The following is a 19,619-nucleotide window of genomic DNA, read 5'->3' on the forward strand; positions in this document are numbered from 1 at the left end:
TTAAGAAGTATACCCCTTAGTCCTTTCTTCCTGTTCCCGATGCAGAGTGGACTTGAGCTTCTGTGGGACAGCTGCAGTGGGCATTGACGGTGCAGTGTGCAATGACTGCTGGCTCACGTGTGCCTTCTCTCCCACCCCCACCCCAGGACCATAGTGCCCTGGAAGAGCTTTCGGCAGGCTCTCCATGAAGTGCATCCCATCAGCTCCGGACTGGAGGCCATGGCCCTCAAATCTACCATTGACCTGACCTGCAATGATTACATTTCAGTGTTTGAGTTTGACATCTTTACACGACTCTTTCAGGTATGGTGCTAAAAAGTTGACTTCAGCGGGTTACTGCAACTTTTCTGAAAAGAAAGTATTTTTTAAAAAACATAGTATTTGGAATTGTGTCTATTGATAAAAGCATTTTAATTCATTTTAGAAACCATGAGCAAAAAAAGACTAAAACTACTCTGTAGTGTGTGTGTGTGTATTTATATATATATATATAAGTATATATATAAATACATAGTAGCTACATATAATCTGCTTTCTTCCCTAACACATCTTCTTCTTATTGAATATTCTTTTGCATTATTTTAATGATTATTGGTAGCTAAGAAAAAAGGTATATTTCACCATTTTCTGTTATTGGACATTTACCTATGTTAACTTCAAATATTAAAATTCTTAACTATTGATATTGAGTTTTATCAGTACTTCAGAAAGAACTCAGTTCTTCCTCCAAAAACAATGGTGTCTCCAGTATGTACAGGCCAACTTACCCAAGTGTTGATTTGGGACTCTGTCCTGTTCTGTTTTTGTTTGTTTAACCTCGCTGCTGCTGGGTCAGAGCTGCGTTACAATTTCTCAGGCTTCATTTTGTGTAGCTGTGTTTTCCTGTAAGCGTATATTCCCTTCTTCCTAGCTTCTCAGAGTTTTGGTCTGTCTGCTGCCAGAGAAGCCCTGTAGTGGAGCACTGTGACAGCCAGCCAGCCAGCGCTCAGGGCGGAGGCCTGAGGGGCTTTTCTGCGCCTGGTCGCCCTGAAGCTGGCCGTGTGTCTGAGCCCAGCGGTCTGTGCTGTCCCTCTTGTTTCCAGCCCTGGTCCTCCTTGCTCAGGAACTGGAACAGCCTCGCTGTGACGCACCCTGGCTACATGGCTTTCCTGACCTATGACGAGGTGAAGGCACGGCTCCAGAAATTCACTCACAAGCCGGGCAGGTCAGTGCCGTGGGGCGGAGTGCTTTCTTCTTGTGCGTTCTGTTCCCCCGTGACTTCTGCTGGAGAAGAAGGAACGGGGTCTTTTGTTCGTCTCCAGCGGCCGAGATTCTACAGTAGGATGGGTGTCTGTTTATTAGAAGAATTAACTGACTCAGATCCTGTGATGGGATAAATGCATTCCAGCCACTTACTAATTGAGTTTATGGGCCCTTTTTCTTCTGACCTGGAGTCAATGAAGAATTTGTTCTCGATGGTCCTTTTGATTTTTGCCTCTGGCCTCTGCCCTCACGGCAGCGTGTCTGTGAACTTCTCTGGTGTCTGTTTTCAGTTACATCTTCCGGCTGAGCTGCACTCGTCTGGGTCAGTGGGCTATCGGGTATGTCACTGCCGACGGGAACATCCTCCAGACAATCCCTCACAATAAACCTCTCTTCCAAGCACTGATCGATGGCTTCAGGGAAGGCTTGTGAGTATCTACCACTGCTGCTTCTCATCTGGGAACTTAGGGACATCAGATTTCATCATTACTGGGGCTGGCATGGTGTGTAGTGGTTGTTCCACTTCTGATCCAGCTCCCTGCAAATGGCCTGGGAAAAGCAGTAGAAGATGGCTTGGGGCCCTGCACCCACGTAGGAGACCCGGAAAAAGCTCCTGGTTTCTGGCTTCGGCCTGGCCCCATGCTGGCCAGTGCAGCCATCTGGGAGTGAACCAACAGATGGTAGATCTTTATCTGTCTCTCTCTAACTCTGCCTTTCAAATAAATAAATAAATCTTTTATAAAAACTTCACATTACTGACTTCATTCCAGGTTTTCTTTACAGATTAAGATTGAGGGAACATATTAATAAATCATACTGATTTGACCTTCAGGCTTTTATAGGACTTTTGGTTTTTTGGATAGGAATTTTGTGAATGAAATTGCTTTTCTCTGTTGCTTCATTTATTGTCACAAGTAAATGTTGTTTCTCCTTTTCCAAATATTAACTTATATTAAGTTTATATTAGATTTAAAAATATACCACAGGGCACACATATGGATGTGCTAAGCCAGCTCTTGGGATGCCTGCATCCCATAACAAAGTGCGTGGGATTGAGTCCTGCCTCCGCTTCTGATCCAGCTTCTGCTGTTGCACCTGGGAGGCAGCAAATGATGGCCTAAGTATTTGGGGTCTCTGTCACCCATGTGGGAGAGGTGCAGTTCCTGGCTCCTGGCTTTGGTCTGGCCCAGCTGCAGCTGTTGCAGGCATTTGAGGAGTGAATCAGGATGTGGAAGATCTCTGTCTGTCTCTCCCTCTCTCTGTGTCACTCTGCCTTTCAAATAAATACAGACATCAATAAATCATGAGATGGAAATGGACCAGTCAGCAGGAAGTTCGAGCAGTTGTTTAGCCACCTGAGAGCGACGAGATGCTCGTTGTGGCCACAGGCCACGGAGGCCTCTACCCTGACTTCATTTCGGTTAAGCAGCGTTTTTTCAGGCTTTCAGATTTTGTAAACTATGCTAATATTTTTGACTGAGTGCTTCCTCACTCATGAATTGCGTGTCGTTAGGAATTGTTATTGGTTATTGTTAGTGGTTATTGGCTGGTAAGGACTAGGAATGCCAACAGTTGACCAGGTATGAGATTAGCCTGTGTTTTGGGAAAGCCCGCTTTCCCACCCTGGGTCACCTGCAGTAGCCTGGGAGCTGAAAGAGGTTTCCCTCAATTGTCAGCAGTTTCAAGCTGGAAGCTCCCTGCTAGGTGATCTCAGTGTCTTAATTTGCTTCTTGTGTTACATTTAAATTGATGTTCTCAGTGCATTACACTAGAAGGCAAAGACATTTTGGATCTTTGATCAAAAGTAAATTACGGGGGCTGGCACTGTGACGCAGTGGGTTAAACCCTGGTCTGAAGCACCAGCATCCCATATGGGTGCCGGTTCAAGTCCTGGCTGTTCCTCTTTTGATCCAGCTCTCTGCTGTTGCCTGGGAAAGCAGTGGAGGATGGCCTGGGTTCTTGGGCCCCTGCACCCATGTGGGAGACCGGAGGAAGCTCGTGGCTCCTGGCTTTGGATAGGCGCTCCTCTGGCCGTTGTGGCCATCTGGGGAATGGGGCAGTGGATGGAAGACTTCTCTCTGTGTTTCTACGTCTCTCTGTAATTCTGTCTTTCCAATAAATAAAAATAAGTCTTTAAAAAAAAGAGAGTAAATTACTGGGACCAGCATTGTGGCTTAACTGGTAAAGTCACTACCTGCAGTGCTGACATCCCATGTGGGCACCAGTTCGAGTCCTGGCTGCTTCAATTCTGATACAGCTCTCTGCTATAGCCTGGGAAAGTGGTAGAAGATGGCCCAAGTCCCTGGACCCCTGCACTCTTGTGGGAGACCTAGAGAAGCTCCTGACTCTTGGCTTCAGATTGGCTCAGCTCTGGCTGCTGTGGCCATTTGGGGAGTGAACCAGTGGAAGAGAGACTTTCTCTCTCTCTCTCTCTCTCTGCCTCTGCCTCTGCCTCTCTGTAACTCCTCCTTTCAAGTAAATAAATAAAAGTAAATTACAAATTTATGTCATGAGGCCAGTGATGTGGCACAGCAAATTAAAGCACTGTGTGTGAAACTGGCATTCTACATCAAAGTGCCACTTGAGTCTCGGCTGCTCTGTTCCAATCCAGCTCCCTGCTAATGTGCCTAGGAAGGCAGTGGAAAATGGCCCAAGTGCTTGGGCCACTGCCACCCACATGGGAGACCCAGATGGACTTCAGGCTCCTGATTTTGGCCCGGCCCCGCCCTGGTTGTTGCAGGCATATGGGGAGTGAACCAGTCAATGGACTGTGTCTCTTCCCCTTCTCTGTGTCACACTTCCTTTTGAATAACTAAATCTCTCATAAAAATATTTCAGATCTTGTGGCCATTCATTGATTAAAAGGAATCAGCAAACTATGGCCCAACTGTTTTGATGGAACCCTCAATCCAAGATAATTGTTTCTTTTTAAAGTGTTTAAAAACCAACAACCAAAGAAGACCGTGATAGCAACCTACAGATGTGAGGGCCCAAACCATTCCCCCTGGATCCAGCCCTTTATAGAGGCAGCTCGCCAGCCCCTTGACCAAAAGACAGAGCCTCTTGCATTGTGCCCTGGCAAGGGAGTATCCGTGTTTGGAGAATGTCTTCCTGGAACTGTTCTGGATTTTTTGTTTGGTGTTTTTTTTTTTTTTTTCTATATTAATAAGATTTTTCTTTACACATACATAAAGTTGCCCTTTTAAAATGGGAGATTCCTAGATGTCATTTGTCTCAATTTGCAAGTATTAATAAATTGGCTTCAGTAAAACTCCAGGGTTGGTTACTCTTTTTACAGCTATTTATTTCCTGATGGACGAAATCAAAACCCTGACTTAACAGGCTTATGTGAACCAACTCCCCAGGACCACATCAAGGTGACCCAGGTAATTCGTGTTCTGCAGTATAGCCATCAAGCCTTTGTGTAGAAGTTAGAGAACTGACAGTATCATCGAATTAATGGAAGAGAAGACTTTCATTTGAAACTGATGACTAGATTAGTAGATTTGTGTGTGTGGTTTAGCTCCAAGTAGAACTGAACTAGATGTTTTCTGTTTCACGGGAAAGGCATAACTGTCTTTGCCTTTCCTAATCTCTTAATCCCTTTTAATCAAAGGAACAATACGAATTATACTGTGAGATGGGCTCCACGTTCCAGCTGTGCAAAATCTGTGCTGAGAACGACAAGGACGTGAAGATCGAGCCCTGCGGACACCTCATGTGCACATCCTGTCTGACTTCCTGGCAGGTATGGCTGCAACCATGCATCTTCTCAGTTATGTAATCTCTCAAGAATTGCGTGTTACATACCCTTTTCAGATGCAGAGTGGCCTGGTCTGTAGGTAAGTTTAAATGTTTAATTTCTGTTTTACTTCTGAAAACGTATTTCCGAATGGACAGGGATCTTAAGTGCTTCCGGGTGGATTTGTGACCACGGTCTGCTTCCTTTGCAGGAATCCGAAGGTCAGGGCTGCCCTTTCTGCAGGTGTGAGATTAAAGGTACCGAGCCCATTGTGGTGGATCCGTTTGACCCTAGAGGAAGTGGCAGCCTGTTGAGGCAAGGAGCAGAAGGAGCTCCCTCCCCAAACTATGACGACGATGACGATGAACGAGCTGATGATTCCCTCTTCATGATGAAGGAATTGGCTGGGGCCAAGGTAAGACTGCAATTTAAGAGACTGGCAAAATCCTGTATGAGTTGTGTTCTAAAGCCATAGACTCTTGATGATATCTAAGTAAAAGGGCAATAATAGCTGGCTTTTTAAAAATCAATTTTTTTTTTTTAAATTTGAAAGGCAGAGTGATGGTGAGGGAGAGGGAAAGAGAGAAAGAGTGCTTCCATTTGCTGGTTCACTCCCCAATCTTTCAACAGCCAGAGCTGGGCCAGGTCAAGGCCAGGAGCCCAGAACTCCATCCAGGTCTCCCCGATAGGTGGCAGGGACCCGGGGATTTGAGTTGTCTTTCACTGCTTCCTCAGACACATTAGCAGGGAGCTGGATCAGAAACAGAGCAGCTTAACAGATGAAGAAGGGGCCGGTGCTGTGGCACAGTGGGTTAAAGCCATGGCCTGCAGTGCTAGCATCCCATATGAGTGCTGGTTCGAGTCCCGGCTGCTCTGCTTCCGATCCAGCTCTCTGCTACGGCCTGGGAAAGCAGTAGGAGATGGCCCAAGTGCTTGGGCCCTTGTACCTGTGTGGGAGACCCAGAAGAAACTCCTGGCTTCGGATCAGCTCAGCTCTGGCCATTGAATTCATCTGGGGAGTGAACCAGCGGTTGGAAGACCTCTCTCTCTCTCTCTATCTTTCTCTCTCTCTCTCTTTCTCTCTCTGGCTCTACCTTTCTCTCTAACTCTGACTTTCAAATAAATAAACAATAAAAATCTTAAAAACCAAGGCACAGAGAGATTAAGGAATTTGCTGAAGATCACACAGTGAGTGAGTTGAATCTGGGTCTGTGGCCAGGCATTCCAGCTGTGAGACCCACATTCTTACTGTGTATCCTCAGAATGGGGCTTCTGCTCATACAGAAATGTATGATACATACAGAAATGCTCATACATTTCCACGCAGAAAATGGCGCAGCTAAAGAATTAGGCCTTATTTTACCTCTGTGATTAGGATATGTTGTTCTTTTTTTCTAATGGAGTCTCAGCATTAGAAAATTAATTAAAAAAAAAAAAAAAAAAAGAAGGCACTACAAATCAAACAAATGGCAACTGAGTGCTTGGAGACTGGTGGGAAGTACTGTAACTCGCAGAGGCTTTGTGACCGGGAAAGGCCTCAGGGAAGGCAGGGACAGGATGTGAGGAAGTTAGGTTATATCGCGTGGTGGAATAACTGGGAATTGATCCATGAGTCTTTGAAGTCAGGCAGTCCTTGAAGATTGTACTAAATGTGGGGCAAACCAGATTCTCTAGTTTAGGATGTTATCAATTCTTGGCCTGCATTTCCTTGATACAAAAGGAACTTTGCTTTATATCAGCATCTAACTGGGTAGCATATAGTAGGTGATCAGTAAGCACGTTAAAAATTGTTTATAGTTTTATTTATTTATTTGAAAGAGAATGACTAGAGAGAATCTCTGATCTGCCCCCAACAGCTGTAGCTGGGTCAGGCTGAAGCCAGGAGCCAGGAACTCCGTCTGGGTTTCCCACATGGGTTGCAGGGACCCAAGTACTTGGGCCATCATCTGCTGCCTCCCCAGTGCATCAGAAGGGAGCTGGATCAGAAGCAGAAGTGGGACTTGATCCTAAGCGTTCTGATAATGAGATGTGGGTGTGCCAAGTATAAACTGCTGTGTTGAGAGACCCATATCTCTTCAGTGGCTGGATCCAGTTTGTGTTGCCTTGTCTCAGGTGCTCCTGCTTCTGGAGTCGTTGGCTGCTCCACGGATCTAAACCTCTCGCTCCTTTGCCTCACACACACTGACGGCTTTTCAGTCCAGTCCACCCTCTTTTCCAGGCACTTTGCCTGAAACTCTTCCACTTTGTGTTTTGTGGTCTGGCCAGGCTAATCCACTTAAAATCTCTCCCCGTTTTCTCTTGGTGGTTTCTGTGTAATTTAGCTTTGTCTCCTAGGAAACCTTGCCAGGCTATACCCTGCAGCCCTATCCCCATTTTACACACACATCTACGCAGAAGCTAGGCCCAGCCCGATGTTTCTGGGGCCTTGTGAATCTGTCGTAGAACTTAGCACCTTGAACATTTTATTAAAAGTCTTCTCATGTGGGGCTGGCGCTGTGGTGCAGTGGGTTAACGCCCTGGCCTGAAGCGCCGGCATCCCATATGGGCCACTGTTCTAGTCCGGCTGCTCCACTTCCGATCCAGCTCTCTGCTGTGACCTGGGATAGCAGTGGAAGATGGCCCAAGTTCTTGGGCCCCTGAACTCACATGGGAGACCCGGAAGAGGCTCCTGGCTCCTGGCTTTGGATCGGCGCAGCTCCGGCCGTTGTGACCATCTAGGGAGTGAACCAACAGAAGGAATACCTCTCTCTCTGTCTCTCTCTGTAACTCTGTCTTTCAAATAAATAAAATAAATTTTTAAAAAAAAAGTATTCTCATTGTAAGTTCCTGGATTTATCAGATTTATCAATAATGAGTAGTTGAGGAAATGTGGCCTGTTTGAATGATACGTTCTTTTTTTTAAAACAATTTGTTTATTTATATTTTTGACAGGCAGAATTAGACAGTGAGTGAGAGACAGAGAGAAAGTTCTTCCTTTCCGTTGGTTCACCCCCCAAATGGCCGCCATGGCCAGCACGTTGCACTGATCTGAAGCCAGGAGCCAGGTGCTTCCTCCTGGTCTCCCATGCAGGTGCAGGGCCCAGGCACCTGGGCCATCCTCCACTGCACTCCTGGGCCACAGCAGAGAGCTGGACTGGAAGAGGAGCAACCAGGACTAGAACCCCGGGGTGCTGGTGCCGCAGGCGGAGGATTAGCTAAGTGAGCCGCGGCGCTGGCCATGATATATACTTTGTATTTGGAGTTGACAGTCGTTCATCTTGGCCCCTCATAGCAGGTTCTTTGTCAGTATTTAAAAGGTTCATTTGGCCGGCGCCGTGGCTCAACAGGCTAATCCTCCGCCTTGCGGCGCCGGCACACCGGGTTCTAGTCCCGGTTGGGGCACCGATCCTGTCCCGGTTGCCCCTCTTCCAGGCCAGCTCTCTGCTGTGGCTAGGGAGTGCAGTGGAGGATGGCCCAAGTCCTTGGGTCCTGCACCCCATGGGAGACCAGGAGAAGCACCTGGCTCCTGCCATTGGAACAGCGCGGTGCGCCGGCCGCAGTGCGCTACCGCGGCGGCCATTGGAGGGTGAACCAACGGCAAAAGGAAGACCTTTCTCTCTGTCTCTCTCTCTCTCACTGTCCACTCTGCCTGTCAAAAAAAAAAAAAAAAAAAAAAAAGGTTCATTTGACCACTAAAGCAGTTTTATGTTCTTAGGTAGATGCTGTCTTCAGTTGTTAAAAGTTTACTGATAGCTCTTGGAATATTAGGGAAGCTAAGCAGTAAGATAAAGAAGTCATGATGATTTATACTTGTGTTTATTTGAAATTAAAAGACCTTTTTAATGATATTTTAAAATATTTATTTATCTGAAAGTTGGAGTTACAGAGAGAGAGGAAGAGACAGAGACAGAGACAGAGAGAGAGAGAGAGAGAGAGAGAGAGAGAGAGAAAAAGAGAATCTTCCATCTGCCGGTTCACTCCCCAGATGGCTGCAAAAGCTGGAGCTGGGCTAGACCAAAGTCAGGAGCCTGGAGCTTCTTCTGGGTCTTCTACTTGGGCGCAGGGGTCCAAGCACTTGGGCCATCCTCTGCTGCTTCTCCAGGCCACAGCAGGAATCTGGATTGGAAGTGGAGCAGCCGGTACTTGAACTGGCGCCCATTTGGGATTCTGCTGTTGCAGGTGGCGGCTTTACCCACTGCACCACAGTGCTGGTGCTTTCATATTTTTATAGTCAGGCAATACAGGGAGCCTTTTTCAGTTTTGGTCTGGGTACAAGTTACATATTTTGGGGTGAATAACATCCATGTTTAGTTTGAAGTAGCAATATGATTAGCTAACCCTCTACATATAAGGGAGAGACAGAGACAGATGGTGAGCAGAGAACCTTCTTGAACAAATGCAGGGAGGTCAGAGAAGCAGTGGCACCTGTCAGGGACTGTGGACATCCTATTGGTGGTGGAGGCCAGACTGAGAGATCTGGAAAAGCCAGCCCCGAGAGAGAGGTCTGATGGGATAAGAACCTGGGAATTGCTGATGGGTTTTGAGTTAGCGACTGCTGAGGGATGGCAGAGCTGATTGTGGTAAGAGAGTTTTGTGAGAAGAGATGGTTGAGAGGGTCAGTGATGAGGTGTTTGTGCTGAGTGGGAGTTAGCCTCACTGCTCACCTGACTCTCAGTCCTTGCTGCTTGATGTTGACTCTTACTGCTTTGTGCTCTGCCATGACGCCGTGTTTCTTACACACGAGTGAGAGCTAGTAGCTGGTGACGAAGGCCTTCTTTTCCCTCGCTGGCCAGCCAGAACTTAGAGGACGCAGGAGGGGGTCGTGGTTTTCCTGTCACCTTGCAGTAGTGTCTATAATGCGTGTTTGCCTGTGCCTGCCAGCGCGGCTTCCTGTTGGGTTGCATGTGCAACGTAGCATCCCAGAGAAGTCCCAGCCCTCCTCTGGACAGCTTCCTTCCTTCCTCCAGCTTACCACTGTTCCTTGCCCTGGTCCAGGCAGGCACTGCAAAAAGCTGTACGTGCGTTGTTTTCCTAGGTTGGCACCTCACCTTTTAGAACATAAATTGACAGAAAATAGTAACCCATTCTAGTTACCAAGTTGAAATAATTTATGTCTGGGGAGTACTCAGGATGGATGTTAGTGATATTGTGGATCGTTTTCCTCTTAGAAGTCTTTTTTTTTTTTTTCTTTTCATCAGAATAAGCCACAGAAAAGTTACCGTCTTTCCTCACTTATTCTTCCCCTTGAACAGTTCCCCAGGTGGTTTGTTCAGGGATTGGTGCCCGTCCCATTCTTTTTATATAGGTTCTGTTTCTGATCTTGCAAAGATTTTTTTTTATTTCTTCATCCAAAGAAAGTAGTGGAAAACTGTGATACTTCTGAAAACTGTAAGCGAGGAGACTGTAAGCACTGCCGTTTCCGGATGGATTCGCCTGTAGTTTGCCACCTACATGGTATTTGTGTGATTGAGAGTGCCCTCTTATGGTGACACAAAATAGTGCAGGAAGGGCTAGAATCTGCACGTTTCTGAGTTTTTAAAAACAAGGGGTTTGTGTGACCCAGGCCCATCTGGCCTATCGGTAGTCACAGTCCGTGTTCACATTTGCAGCCTTGGCAGGAGTTGAACGATGCCAGTTCCCCCAGCCAGAGCAACCTGGTTGGACACTTTATTTGTTGTAGGTGGAGCGACCTCCGTCTCCGTTCTCCATGGCCCCACAAGCTTCCCTTCCCCCAGTGCCACCACGACTTGACCTTTTGCATCCTCGAGTGTCTGTTCCTCCAAGTGCTTCTGGCCTTGGCGCTGCTTCGAAGGTAAAGCATTACCCATTTCTGCAGTCTGCCGAGTCCTCGCCGTGCATTAGTGGGCCTCATTGATTTCCTCCTGTTGTGCTTCCACAGGCTGCCTCTGGCTCGCTGCACAAGGACAAACCGCTGCCAATACCTCCCACACTGCGAGATCTTCCGCCACCGCCGCCTCCAGACCGGCCCTATTCTGTTGGAGCAGAAACCCGACCTCAGAGACGCCCCCTGCCCTGTACACCAGGCGATTGTCCGTCCAGGGACAAGCTGCCCCCTGTCCCCTCTAGCCGCCTTGGGGACTCATGGCTGCCCCGGCCAATCCCCAAAGTACCGGTAGCTGCCCCAAGCCCCAGTGACCCCTGGACAGGAAGAGAATTAACCAACCGGCACTCACTCCCATTTTCCTTGCCCTCACAAACAGAGCCCAGGGCAGAGGTTCCTAGGCTTGGAAGTACATTCAGTCTGGATATTTCCATGGTGAGTCTTGTGATATCTTAGGGATCAGAGTTTTATATGATAGGTTTTGCATAGAATCCAGAGATAACATGAGGGCACTTCAGAAAGTTTGTGGAAAATGAAACTAAAAGATCTTTTTTTGGTGCAGAAAAAATTGAGGCATTCACATGTAGTTTTTTCTAACACACGTTTTCCCTAAGCCTTTTGAAGACTCCTCCTAGAGCATAATCCCCGTCTAGAAGCGTGCGTGTGAGTAGAGCGAGTGGGGGGCCAGCTTGTGGATGTCTTCCTGTGGTTGCTGTGCGTAGTGGCACTAGAAGACACGCAGTTTAGAAAGGAGACATGACCTCCAGCCAGAGCCACTGTGAGGGCCTGATGGAGAGTGGTGTCCGAAACTCAAGTCTTCTTTGGAAAATGGATTGGAGCCCCAACAGAGAGGCGAAAGGGGTATTGTGGCATGATGAGTAGGTCTACTTGAGTGGAGCAAAAATGTTGTGGTTAGAACAGGGGACAGGACCAGAGGCAGTGGTATCACTAGATTGGAAGACCTTGAATACTCCTTCCCAAAAGCATTTGAATTTAGTTGGGTGGGCAGATTTTAAATTAGTGAAGTGACGTGAGCAAAATGATGAATGGGGGAGATAATAATGTAGTAGTGTATGCAGGGTGGATTAAGAAGAGAGGAGACTGAGAAGGGCAGTGGTCTTTCCTCTAAGCACATAGGGGTTCCAGAACTCCGGAGATGGGAGAGGAATGTTTGGTCTTCTGTTGGTTCACTTATGCACTCACCAAAAAATCTTGCCTTCACATTTGTTTTCTAGTGGGAGGAAAACAGAGTGTAGAGTGAGTAAGATCTGTAGTCTGTTCACAGAGAAGACTGTTAGGAGAAAAACAGCTCAGGCATAGGGAGAGCTGGAGCTGGAGCTGGGGTGGAAGGCACATGGAGGACCCCCCTGCGTTTCTGAGCCAGAGGGAGGGTGGGCTGTGCTGATCCTGGGAAAGATTGTTCCAGAATGAAGGGGAAGCAGATGGCAGAGTGCATTTAAGGAACATCAAAGGGTTTAGTGTAGCTGCACTAAAGGAGCAGAGGGTACATTGCCGTCCATGAGTAGAAGCGGGCGGATGTGGTAGCACCCCGGAGAGCATGAGTCGGACGCAGGAAGACTGGGGAGGGGAGTAGGCAGTGGATGGAGGCCAAGGCGGGAAGTCCACGCATACTTGCTGAGGTTTTCAACCCAGCTACCTGGGGATGGGCTGAATTTGCGAAGCGCTGCTGATGGAGGAATCGGCAAGTGGGAGTCGGTAACCTGACCGCGCGGGGGTGAGAGGGTGCCGTGCAGAGCCGTGGCGCCAGAGAATGGTGTGCACTTGGTTGCTGGGATGGGAAGGGAGCAGGTAGCTGGCATCCGTGTGATAGCAGTCTGCTGTGACTGTGGTAGCAGCAATGGAGAATGACCATTTTGAGTTTGGTTGTAGATTATTTAAACTAGAAATGGTATTTGTATCAGTAACTAAACAAAAAGACACCTGTTCCCCTGACTCACTCTAGATCTGTCTCCCTAACCCTTATATTTGAACGTTCCTCAGAGCAGGAAAGAAAGCGTGCCTTTGTCAATGCGATGAGCCCTAGGCAGGGCACTGACAGAGAGGGCTGTGTCTGTGTGTTGTCCTTGTTGGTTGAATAGATTGAGTAAGAGGAGATACTTAGCTGCGGTAAGGAGGTTCTCTTTCAGCACTTTCCTTTACTTCCAGAATGTGAACAGCAGCCCCCTGGCGGGTCCAGAGTGTGAACACCCCAAAATCAAGCCGTCTGCTTCTGCCAACGCCATCTACTCTCTGGCTGCCAGGTACGGTGACTAAAGCAAGCTGTGTTGCACACAGTGGGCTGGGCTTTCCAGCGGCTCACTTACAGGAAATTGAGGAAACCAAGAGAAGTGGAAGAAGAAAATAAAAGTTGGTCTGTAGCTGTACCAAGCAGAAACAGATGTATGTTGTGTTTTGGAGCATTTTCTTCTTTTCTCTTCTCTGTGTGCATGTGCATAGATCTGCCTTGTTGAAGCGTGTCCATTTTATTAATCTTTTCAAAGAAGTAATTTTGGTGTGTTAGTTTTCTTTTTAAATACTTTTTAAAAATATTACTTGGAAGGCAGAGTGACAGAGAGGGGAAAAGAGAGAGAGAACTTCCCTCCACTGGTTCACTCCCTGAATGCCCACAGCAGCCGGAACTGGGCCAGACCAAAGTCAGGAGCCAAGAGCTCCATTCAGGTCTCCTGTGTGGCTGTAGGGGCCCGGGTACTTGGATCACTTTCAACTGCCTTCTGAGGCACATTAGCTGGAAGCTGGATTGGAAGCAGAGTTGGGCCTGGAACTAGCACTCCAGAACGGGATGTGGGCATGACAAGCAGTGGCCTAGCCCTCTGTGTCACACGGCCAGCCCTCTGTGGTGATTCTTACTGGGTGCCTGCTTTCTGTTCTTTTTCCAACTTTAATTTAGTTTGCTGTTTTCTGATGTCAGAAGTTTGATGCTGTATATTGGTCTCCTTAGACTGTGACAGATACCACAGACTGAGTGGTTTAAATGGTGGTGGAAGTCTCAGATCAGGATGCCCACAGGGTCTGTTTCTGTTTCTGATGAGAGCTCTCTTCCTGGCAGGTGGACAGCTGCCCTCCCATCTCATCATGTCCTTACATGGCCTTGCTGGGAGTGTGGCACCCAGGGAGAGGGGAGGGCGGACAGAGAGAAAGCACCAGAGCAAGCTCTCTGGGGTGTTACTTTAAAAAAAGTTATTTATTTTCATCTAGTTGAAAGGCAGGGCAACAGAGAGAGGCAGAGACAGATCTTCCATCTTCTGGTTTCCTCCCCAGATGCCTGCAGTAGTCAGGACTGGTCCACTCGGGGCTGGGTTGGAAGGAGTGGCCAGGATTCCAACCTGCACTCCAACAGGGTACAGGTATCCCAAGCCACTATGCCTGCCCGTGGGGTCTCTTCTTAAAAGGACAATAATTGGATCCAATCAGGCTCCACCAGCTGTGATTACCTCCTACAGTTATTATCTCCAAATATAGCCACACTAGGGGTGAGGGCTTCAGTGTACGGATCAGGTGTGGGTGCAGAGGGAGGGGCCACAAGTACTCACCCAAATGCTCTCAGCAGCCCTAACAGATACTCAGATACTTGGCAGCATTCAAGGCATTTTGATAAGTCATATTTTCATTATTATTCAGTTCAAAATGTATGATTTTTCCGTTTGTGATTTTGTGAGTTATTTATGGATTGCCTGATTTTTAAGCCTTTGAAGGTTACCCTTCTGTTAGTGTTTTCTGGCTGCACAGTCAGAAGCCATACTCTTGATGACTAGCTGCTGCAGAATCTGGGAGTGTGTGCCACCCGCATTTCATGAGAGTGCGTGAGGGCTGGCATCATGCGTGCAAGCATGGCAGCAAGGGCAGGTTTGCTCATCACTCAGAGCAGAGTGTTAAATGTATATTGGTTCCTCTTTACTTGCTCTGTCCGTTTCTGTTGTGTGTGTCTCATCTGTATAATTAGGATACATAAAAACTTAGAGTCACTGACGCTAAATGCTGAGTTTTTATTTATTGATTTTTTTTAAGATTTATTTTTATTTATTTGAAAGGCAGAGTGACAGAGGGAGAAGCAGAGAAAGAGATCCTCCATCTGTTGGTTCACTCCCCAGGTGGCTACCATGGCTGGGACCAGGCCAGGCTGAAGCCTGGAGTCAGCACCTCCATCTGAGTCTCCCACATGGGTGGCAGGGGCCCAGGCACTTGGGTCATCGTCAGCTGCTTTCCCAGAGGAAAGATCTAGGAGGCAGCTGGATCAGAAACAGCGGCTGGGACTCAAGCCGGCCCTCTGATAATGGGGTTCTGGCTTAACCTGCTGTGCCCTGACCCCTTCTCTTCTGTAATAGTTGTCCTAGAAATCCCAACATGTGCCCTTGACTGGGTAGAGTACACTTTAAATCAGCATTCGTAAGTCTTCCTGGATGCTTGCTTTTCCCACAAGTTTATCCTCTGGGACTGCTCATTTCTTCCTGCTTTGCCATCTGGACTCTTGTCTGCCCGAAGCACTTCCGTGAGCCTGTGTGCGTGTGTTATCTTCTCTCTGAATTCTGACTTGTTTGACTGAACATACAAATGTCTTTATTTCATTTCCATTTTTAAAAAATATGTGTTCATTGGGTGCAGTATTCCAAAGTGGTTATTTTCTTTTAGCTCTTTAAAAATATCATTCTACATCATCTTCTGGAGGTAGCTCTCAGCCTTCATGTCGTTCCTTTATGGGTAATGTTTTTTTTTTTCTGGGTGCTCATAGGACATTTTTTTTTTCCCGGTGGTTCCCTGGTTGCCTGCATTTTTACTGTAATGCTCTCATGTGATTTTCTCTATGCAATGCTACTTCAAAAACTTCACCAAAAGATAGAATTAAGAGCGGCATTGTGGTACAGCTGGATAAGCTGCCACCCAGGGTGCGCACATCCCATATCAGGCCTGGGGTCAAGTTTTGTCTCTGCTCCAGATCCAGCTCCCTGCTGATACACCTGGGAGGCGGCAGGTGATGGCTCAAGTGCTGGGGTTGTTGCCATGCACCTGGGAGACCCAGTTAGTGTTCTGGACTCCTGGCTTCAGCCTGGTCCCATGGGAGCTGTTTGAAGGCATTTGGGAAGTGAACCAGCAGATGGTATCTCTTTCTCTCTATCTCTGTCTCCCTCTATATCTCTCTGTCACTCTTTCAAATAATAAATTATTTTTTACAAAAAGCATACAAATGCTTTTTTCATTTTTCAATGATAATAGTAATATAGACATAAATATTTTGTAGTAAGCATTTCTTGGTTTTATAGTTAGGAAAACTAAACACCAGTAAGTACAGAGAGACCAATAAATGCAAAAAGGATGCTCCTTGTATGACAGCATTTCAGAGGTTCATGGAAAATGGGAAATGTGTAAGTCATGCATATAATATGCTTTCTCATAACATCCACTTCCCATCAACTTTTTGAAGACCTTATATACATGGATTCTACAGTCTTTTATCCTTATTTATTTTAAGATAGTGTTTATTCATTTTTATTTATGTGAAAGGCCTGGAGACAGAGAGGGAGAGAGCTTCCATATACTGGTTCACTCTCCAAATGCCCACGACAGCTGATTCTGAGCCAGGCCAAAGCCAGGAGCCAGGAACTCCATCCAGGAGCAAAAGGGAAGGGCGGAGACACGGTGAATTCACAGTCCAAGAAGCAGTTCTAGGTGTGTGTTTCTCGTGCAGTTGGGTCTTTGTCTCCCTTTAGGGGGCAGGTGGCAGGAAGAACTTTGTTCCCAAAGCTTCTGGCTGAGGGCTTTGTCTGGGTATGACAGTGAGATCCCCGAAGGCAGAAGACTGGCACTTGTCCCAGAATGGATGCTAACTCTCAAGTCACTTTATCTTCCTTTATTTCAGATTTTTCTCATATAAAATAAAGGAGAAAAGTGTTTATACTCTAAGGTGTTGTAGGAGGAAGTTTTTGATGATCAGTGTATCATTTACAAGCATGGGTAGATTTTAGAATTGGAATTTGCTGCACGTACATCGCCAGGATGTTGTCGGGAAGCTCCCTGCTCTTGTTTCCTTCCTCATGAAAGAAAAATTGGGGTACTAGCTCCAGGACCAGGCCTCAACCAGGACACCTATCTGGGGAGTGGGGCTAAGTGATATCAGATCGGCATCCCAGTGTGGTGCATCGTAAGCGTGATAAGCACACTTTTGATCAGCTGAAAGTGAATTATTTTAAAAAAAGATTTATTTACTTGAAAGGCAGAGTTACAGAATGACAGGCAGAGGCAGAGAGAATCTTCCTTCTGCTGGTTCACTCCCCAAATGGCCAGGTTATCTGGGTCTTCCACGTGGGTTCAGGGGCCCAAACTTGGACCATTTTCCCAGGCATATTATCAAGGAGCTGAATCAGAAGTAGAGCCTGGGGCTGGCGCTGTGGTGTAGCAGGTAAAGCCACCACCTATGATGCTGGCATCCCATACAGGCACTGGTCCAAGTCCTGGCTGTTCCACTTCTGATCCAGCTCCCTGCTGATGTTCCTGGGAAGACAGTGGAGGATGGCTCAAGTGCTTGGGCCCCTGCACCTGTGTGGGAGACCTAGATGAAGCTCCTGCACCGGCCCAGCTCCAGCCATTGCAGCCACTGGGGAATGAACCAGCAGATCAGAGACCTTTCCATCTGTCTCCGTGGCTCTGCCTTTCAAGTAAATAAATGAATAAATCTAAAATAAAAAAGAAGGGGAAAAAGAAGTAGAGCAACTGGGACCCAAACTGGTGCCCATGCGGGATTCCAGCACTGCAGCTGTCAGCTTAATCCGCCGTGCCCCAGCACTGGCCCTGAAAGTGAACTTTTAATTAGTGTGCTTTTTAGTAATGACCGGTTTGGGTAGTAGATCAGCAGTTCTCTAGGTGGCCTGTGTTGTATTGGAGCTGTGGGGCAGGCATTTGGCCTGCTGGTTAAGATGCCTGCGTCTCATATTGGAGTACCTGGGTTGAGTGCAGCTTCCTGCTCCTGATGGCCAGCTTTCTGTTAGTGGAGAATCTGGGAGGCAGCGGTGACAGCTCGTCGTTGGGTTCCTGCCACCACCATCTGGGAGAGTTACTGTAGTCCCAGCTCTCCCCCACAAGCTGTTGGAGGCATTTGGGGAGTGAGCCAGTGGGTGGGAATGCACTCTGCATGTGTGTGTGTGTCTCTCTCTCTTTCAAATAAATAAGTAAATAAAAATTCAGTAATAAATTTGAGTTGTGTCTGTTTTGAAGCCACTGATCTCATTCTTGAAAGTTTTCTGTTAATGTATTAGTTTTTTTTCCTCCCTCCCTCTGTTCTTCACCTGCTAGACCTCTTCCTGTGCCCAAACTGCTGCCTGGGGAACAGGGTGAGAGTGAAGAGGACACAGAGTATATGACTCCTTCCTCGAGGCCTGTGGGACTTCAAAAGCCAGAGCCGAAACGGCCTTTGGAGATGACCCAGAGTTCATGGTAGGTTCACAGTAACCCTGGTTTGGACCTGGATAATTGAGTTGACATCCCTCAGCTGCTTGGCCTGCTACCTACACATAGTGCTACCCAGCCAGAAATCAAGCAGAAAAGGAATGTAGAGTACTAGTCCCTAGTGTTTGAAGTTTTTGTTAACTGTAAGCAGTTCCAGTTAGGTTTCCCCAGCATCACAGTAACCTCAACAATGCACGCATCTTCAGCTCTCGTTAGGAGTTCCCCTCCTGCTGGTTCTCAGTGTAATGGCGGAAGGAGACCTTGATGGAATCAGGGCCGGGTGGGGCACAGATAAGTCTTGCTAAGTTGGCAGGTAACACAGGTTTGTTTCCAAGGACCCTTAATGCTGTTTGCCTTCTGACTCAGGACGTGTGACGGTGACGAGCAGATCGATAGCTGCACGTACGAAGCCATGTATAACATCCAGTCCCAAGTGCCATCCGTCCCTGAGAGCAGCACACTGGGTGAGTAGCCCGTCTGCCACTGTAAACTCATGGCTGTGCCTTAAGAATGAGCCTGTGGTACGAGCTAATGAGAAAGCTGGAGCCAAGCAGAAGTTCTTTTTAATAATCTTCTTCGGCAGAATGTCTGTGATCCATGCCCAATAAAGACCCCTTCCTTCTTTGCTGCGCACACAGCTCATTCGCTTTCTGCTTTCCTGGCCTCCCAGGGCTGGGAGACCTTTGTGTTGTATGACCCGGACATGTGCTGCTGGCTGCTCCCTCTGATTCCCATCGAAGTGATGACATTCTTTCATGGGTGGGCGGTGAACACTCAGTTCCCATGGTAACTCGCTTACCAAGTTGAAAGGTCAAGAAGCCTGCACACACAGGCCCCTTGGCCGATCTTTGAGGTGAAATGCAGAGCCAAGTGTTGCGTGGATGCTCGACTCTTTGGCATCACTGGCTGTTAACCTTGGCAGGAATAACCCTTGACACGTTGAAAAAAGAGCCTTCCAGGATTGGTGTGCATTTTAGTTCTTTTATCTCTGTCCACAAGGCCTTACATGGTGGTGGTCGGGGCCTAGTGGACCCTCAGGAATTGTTGAGTGAAATAGAAGATGGTGTGTGCGTGAATGAGTGGGTGCCGTTCTGTTGAAACAGGTTACAGGGTGCATGCTGTCAGGTGAAGAAGGTAACCTAGAAACTCTTCTCCAGGTGAAGGGACTTTGGCGGCAGCCCCGGCCAACCCTGGCCCCGAGGAATCAGAAAACGAGGACGATGGGTACGATGTCCCCAAGCCGCCTGTGCCGGCAGTGCTGGCCCGCCGCACTCTCTCAGACATCTCGAACGCCAGCTCCTCCCTTGGCTGGTTGTCTCTGGATGGTGACCCCACAACAAGTGAGTCTCCAGGCTGCCT

The 19,619-nt window shown here is 47.6% G+C and overlaps 1 protein-coding gene across 1 annotated transcript in view; it reads left to right on the top strand.

Moving 5' to 3' along the window:
• CBL (Cbl proto-oncogene) overlaps window positions 1-19,619 on the top strand; it is an 87,540-nt gene that overhangs the window by 58,834 nt on the left and 9,087 nt on the right. Inside the window, exons 4-15 of the mRNA XM_062197192.1 lie at window positions 147-303; window positions 1,083-1,204; window positions 1,533-1,670; window positions 4,541-4,628; window positions 4,859-4,990; window positions 5,196-5,399; window positions 10,644-10,775; window positions 10,863-11,240; window positions 12,972-13,066; window positions 18,108-18,248; window positions 18,627-18,724; window positions 19,418-19,600. Of these exons, the coding sequence (XP_062053176.1) occupies window positions 147-303; window positions 1,083-1,204; window positions 1,533-1,670; window positions 4,541-4,628; window positions 4,859-4,990; window positions 5,196-5,399; window positions 10,644-10,775; window positions 10,863-11,240; window positions 12,972-13,066; window positions 18,108-18,248; window positions 18,627-18,724; window positions 19,418-19,600 (1,868 nt within the window). The remainder of the gene's footprint in view (window positions 1-146; window positions 304-1,082; window positions 1,205-1,532; window positions 1,671-4,540; window positions 4,629-4,858; window positions 4,991-5,195; window positions 5,400-10,643; window positions 10,776-10,862; window positions 11,241-12,971; window positions 13,067-18,107; window positions 18,249-18,626; window positions 18,725-19,417; window positions 19,601-19,619) is intronic.

Source organism: Lepus europaeus, chromosome 7, assembly GCF_033115175.1.
Source record: "Lepus europaeus isolate LE1 chromosome 7, mLepTim1.pri, whole genome shotgun sequence".
Lineage (NCBI taxonomy): Eukaryota > Metazoa > Chordata > Mammalia > Lagomorpha > Leporidae > Lepus > Lepus europaeus.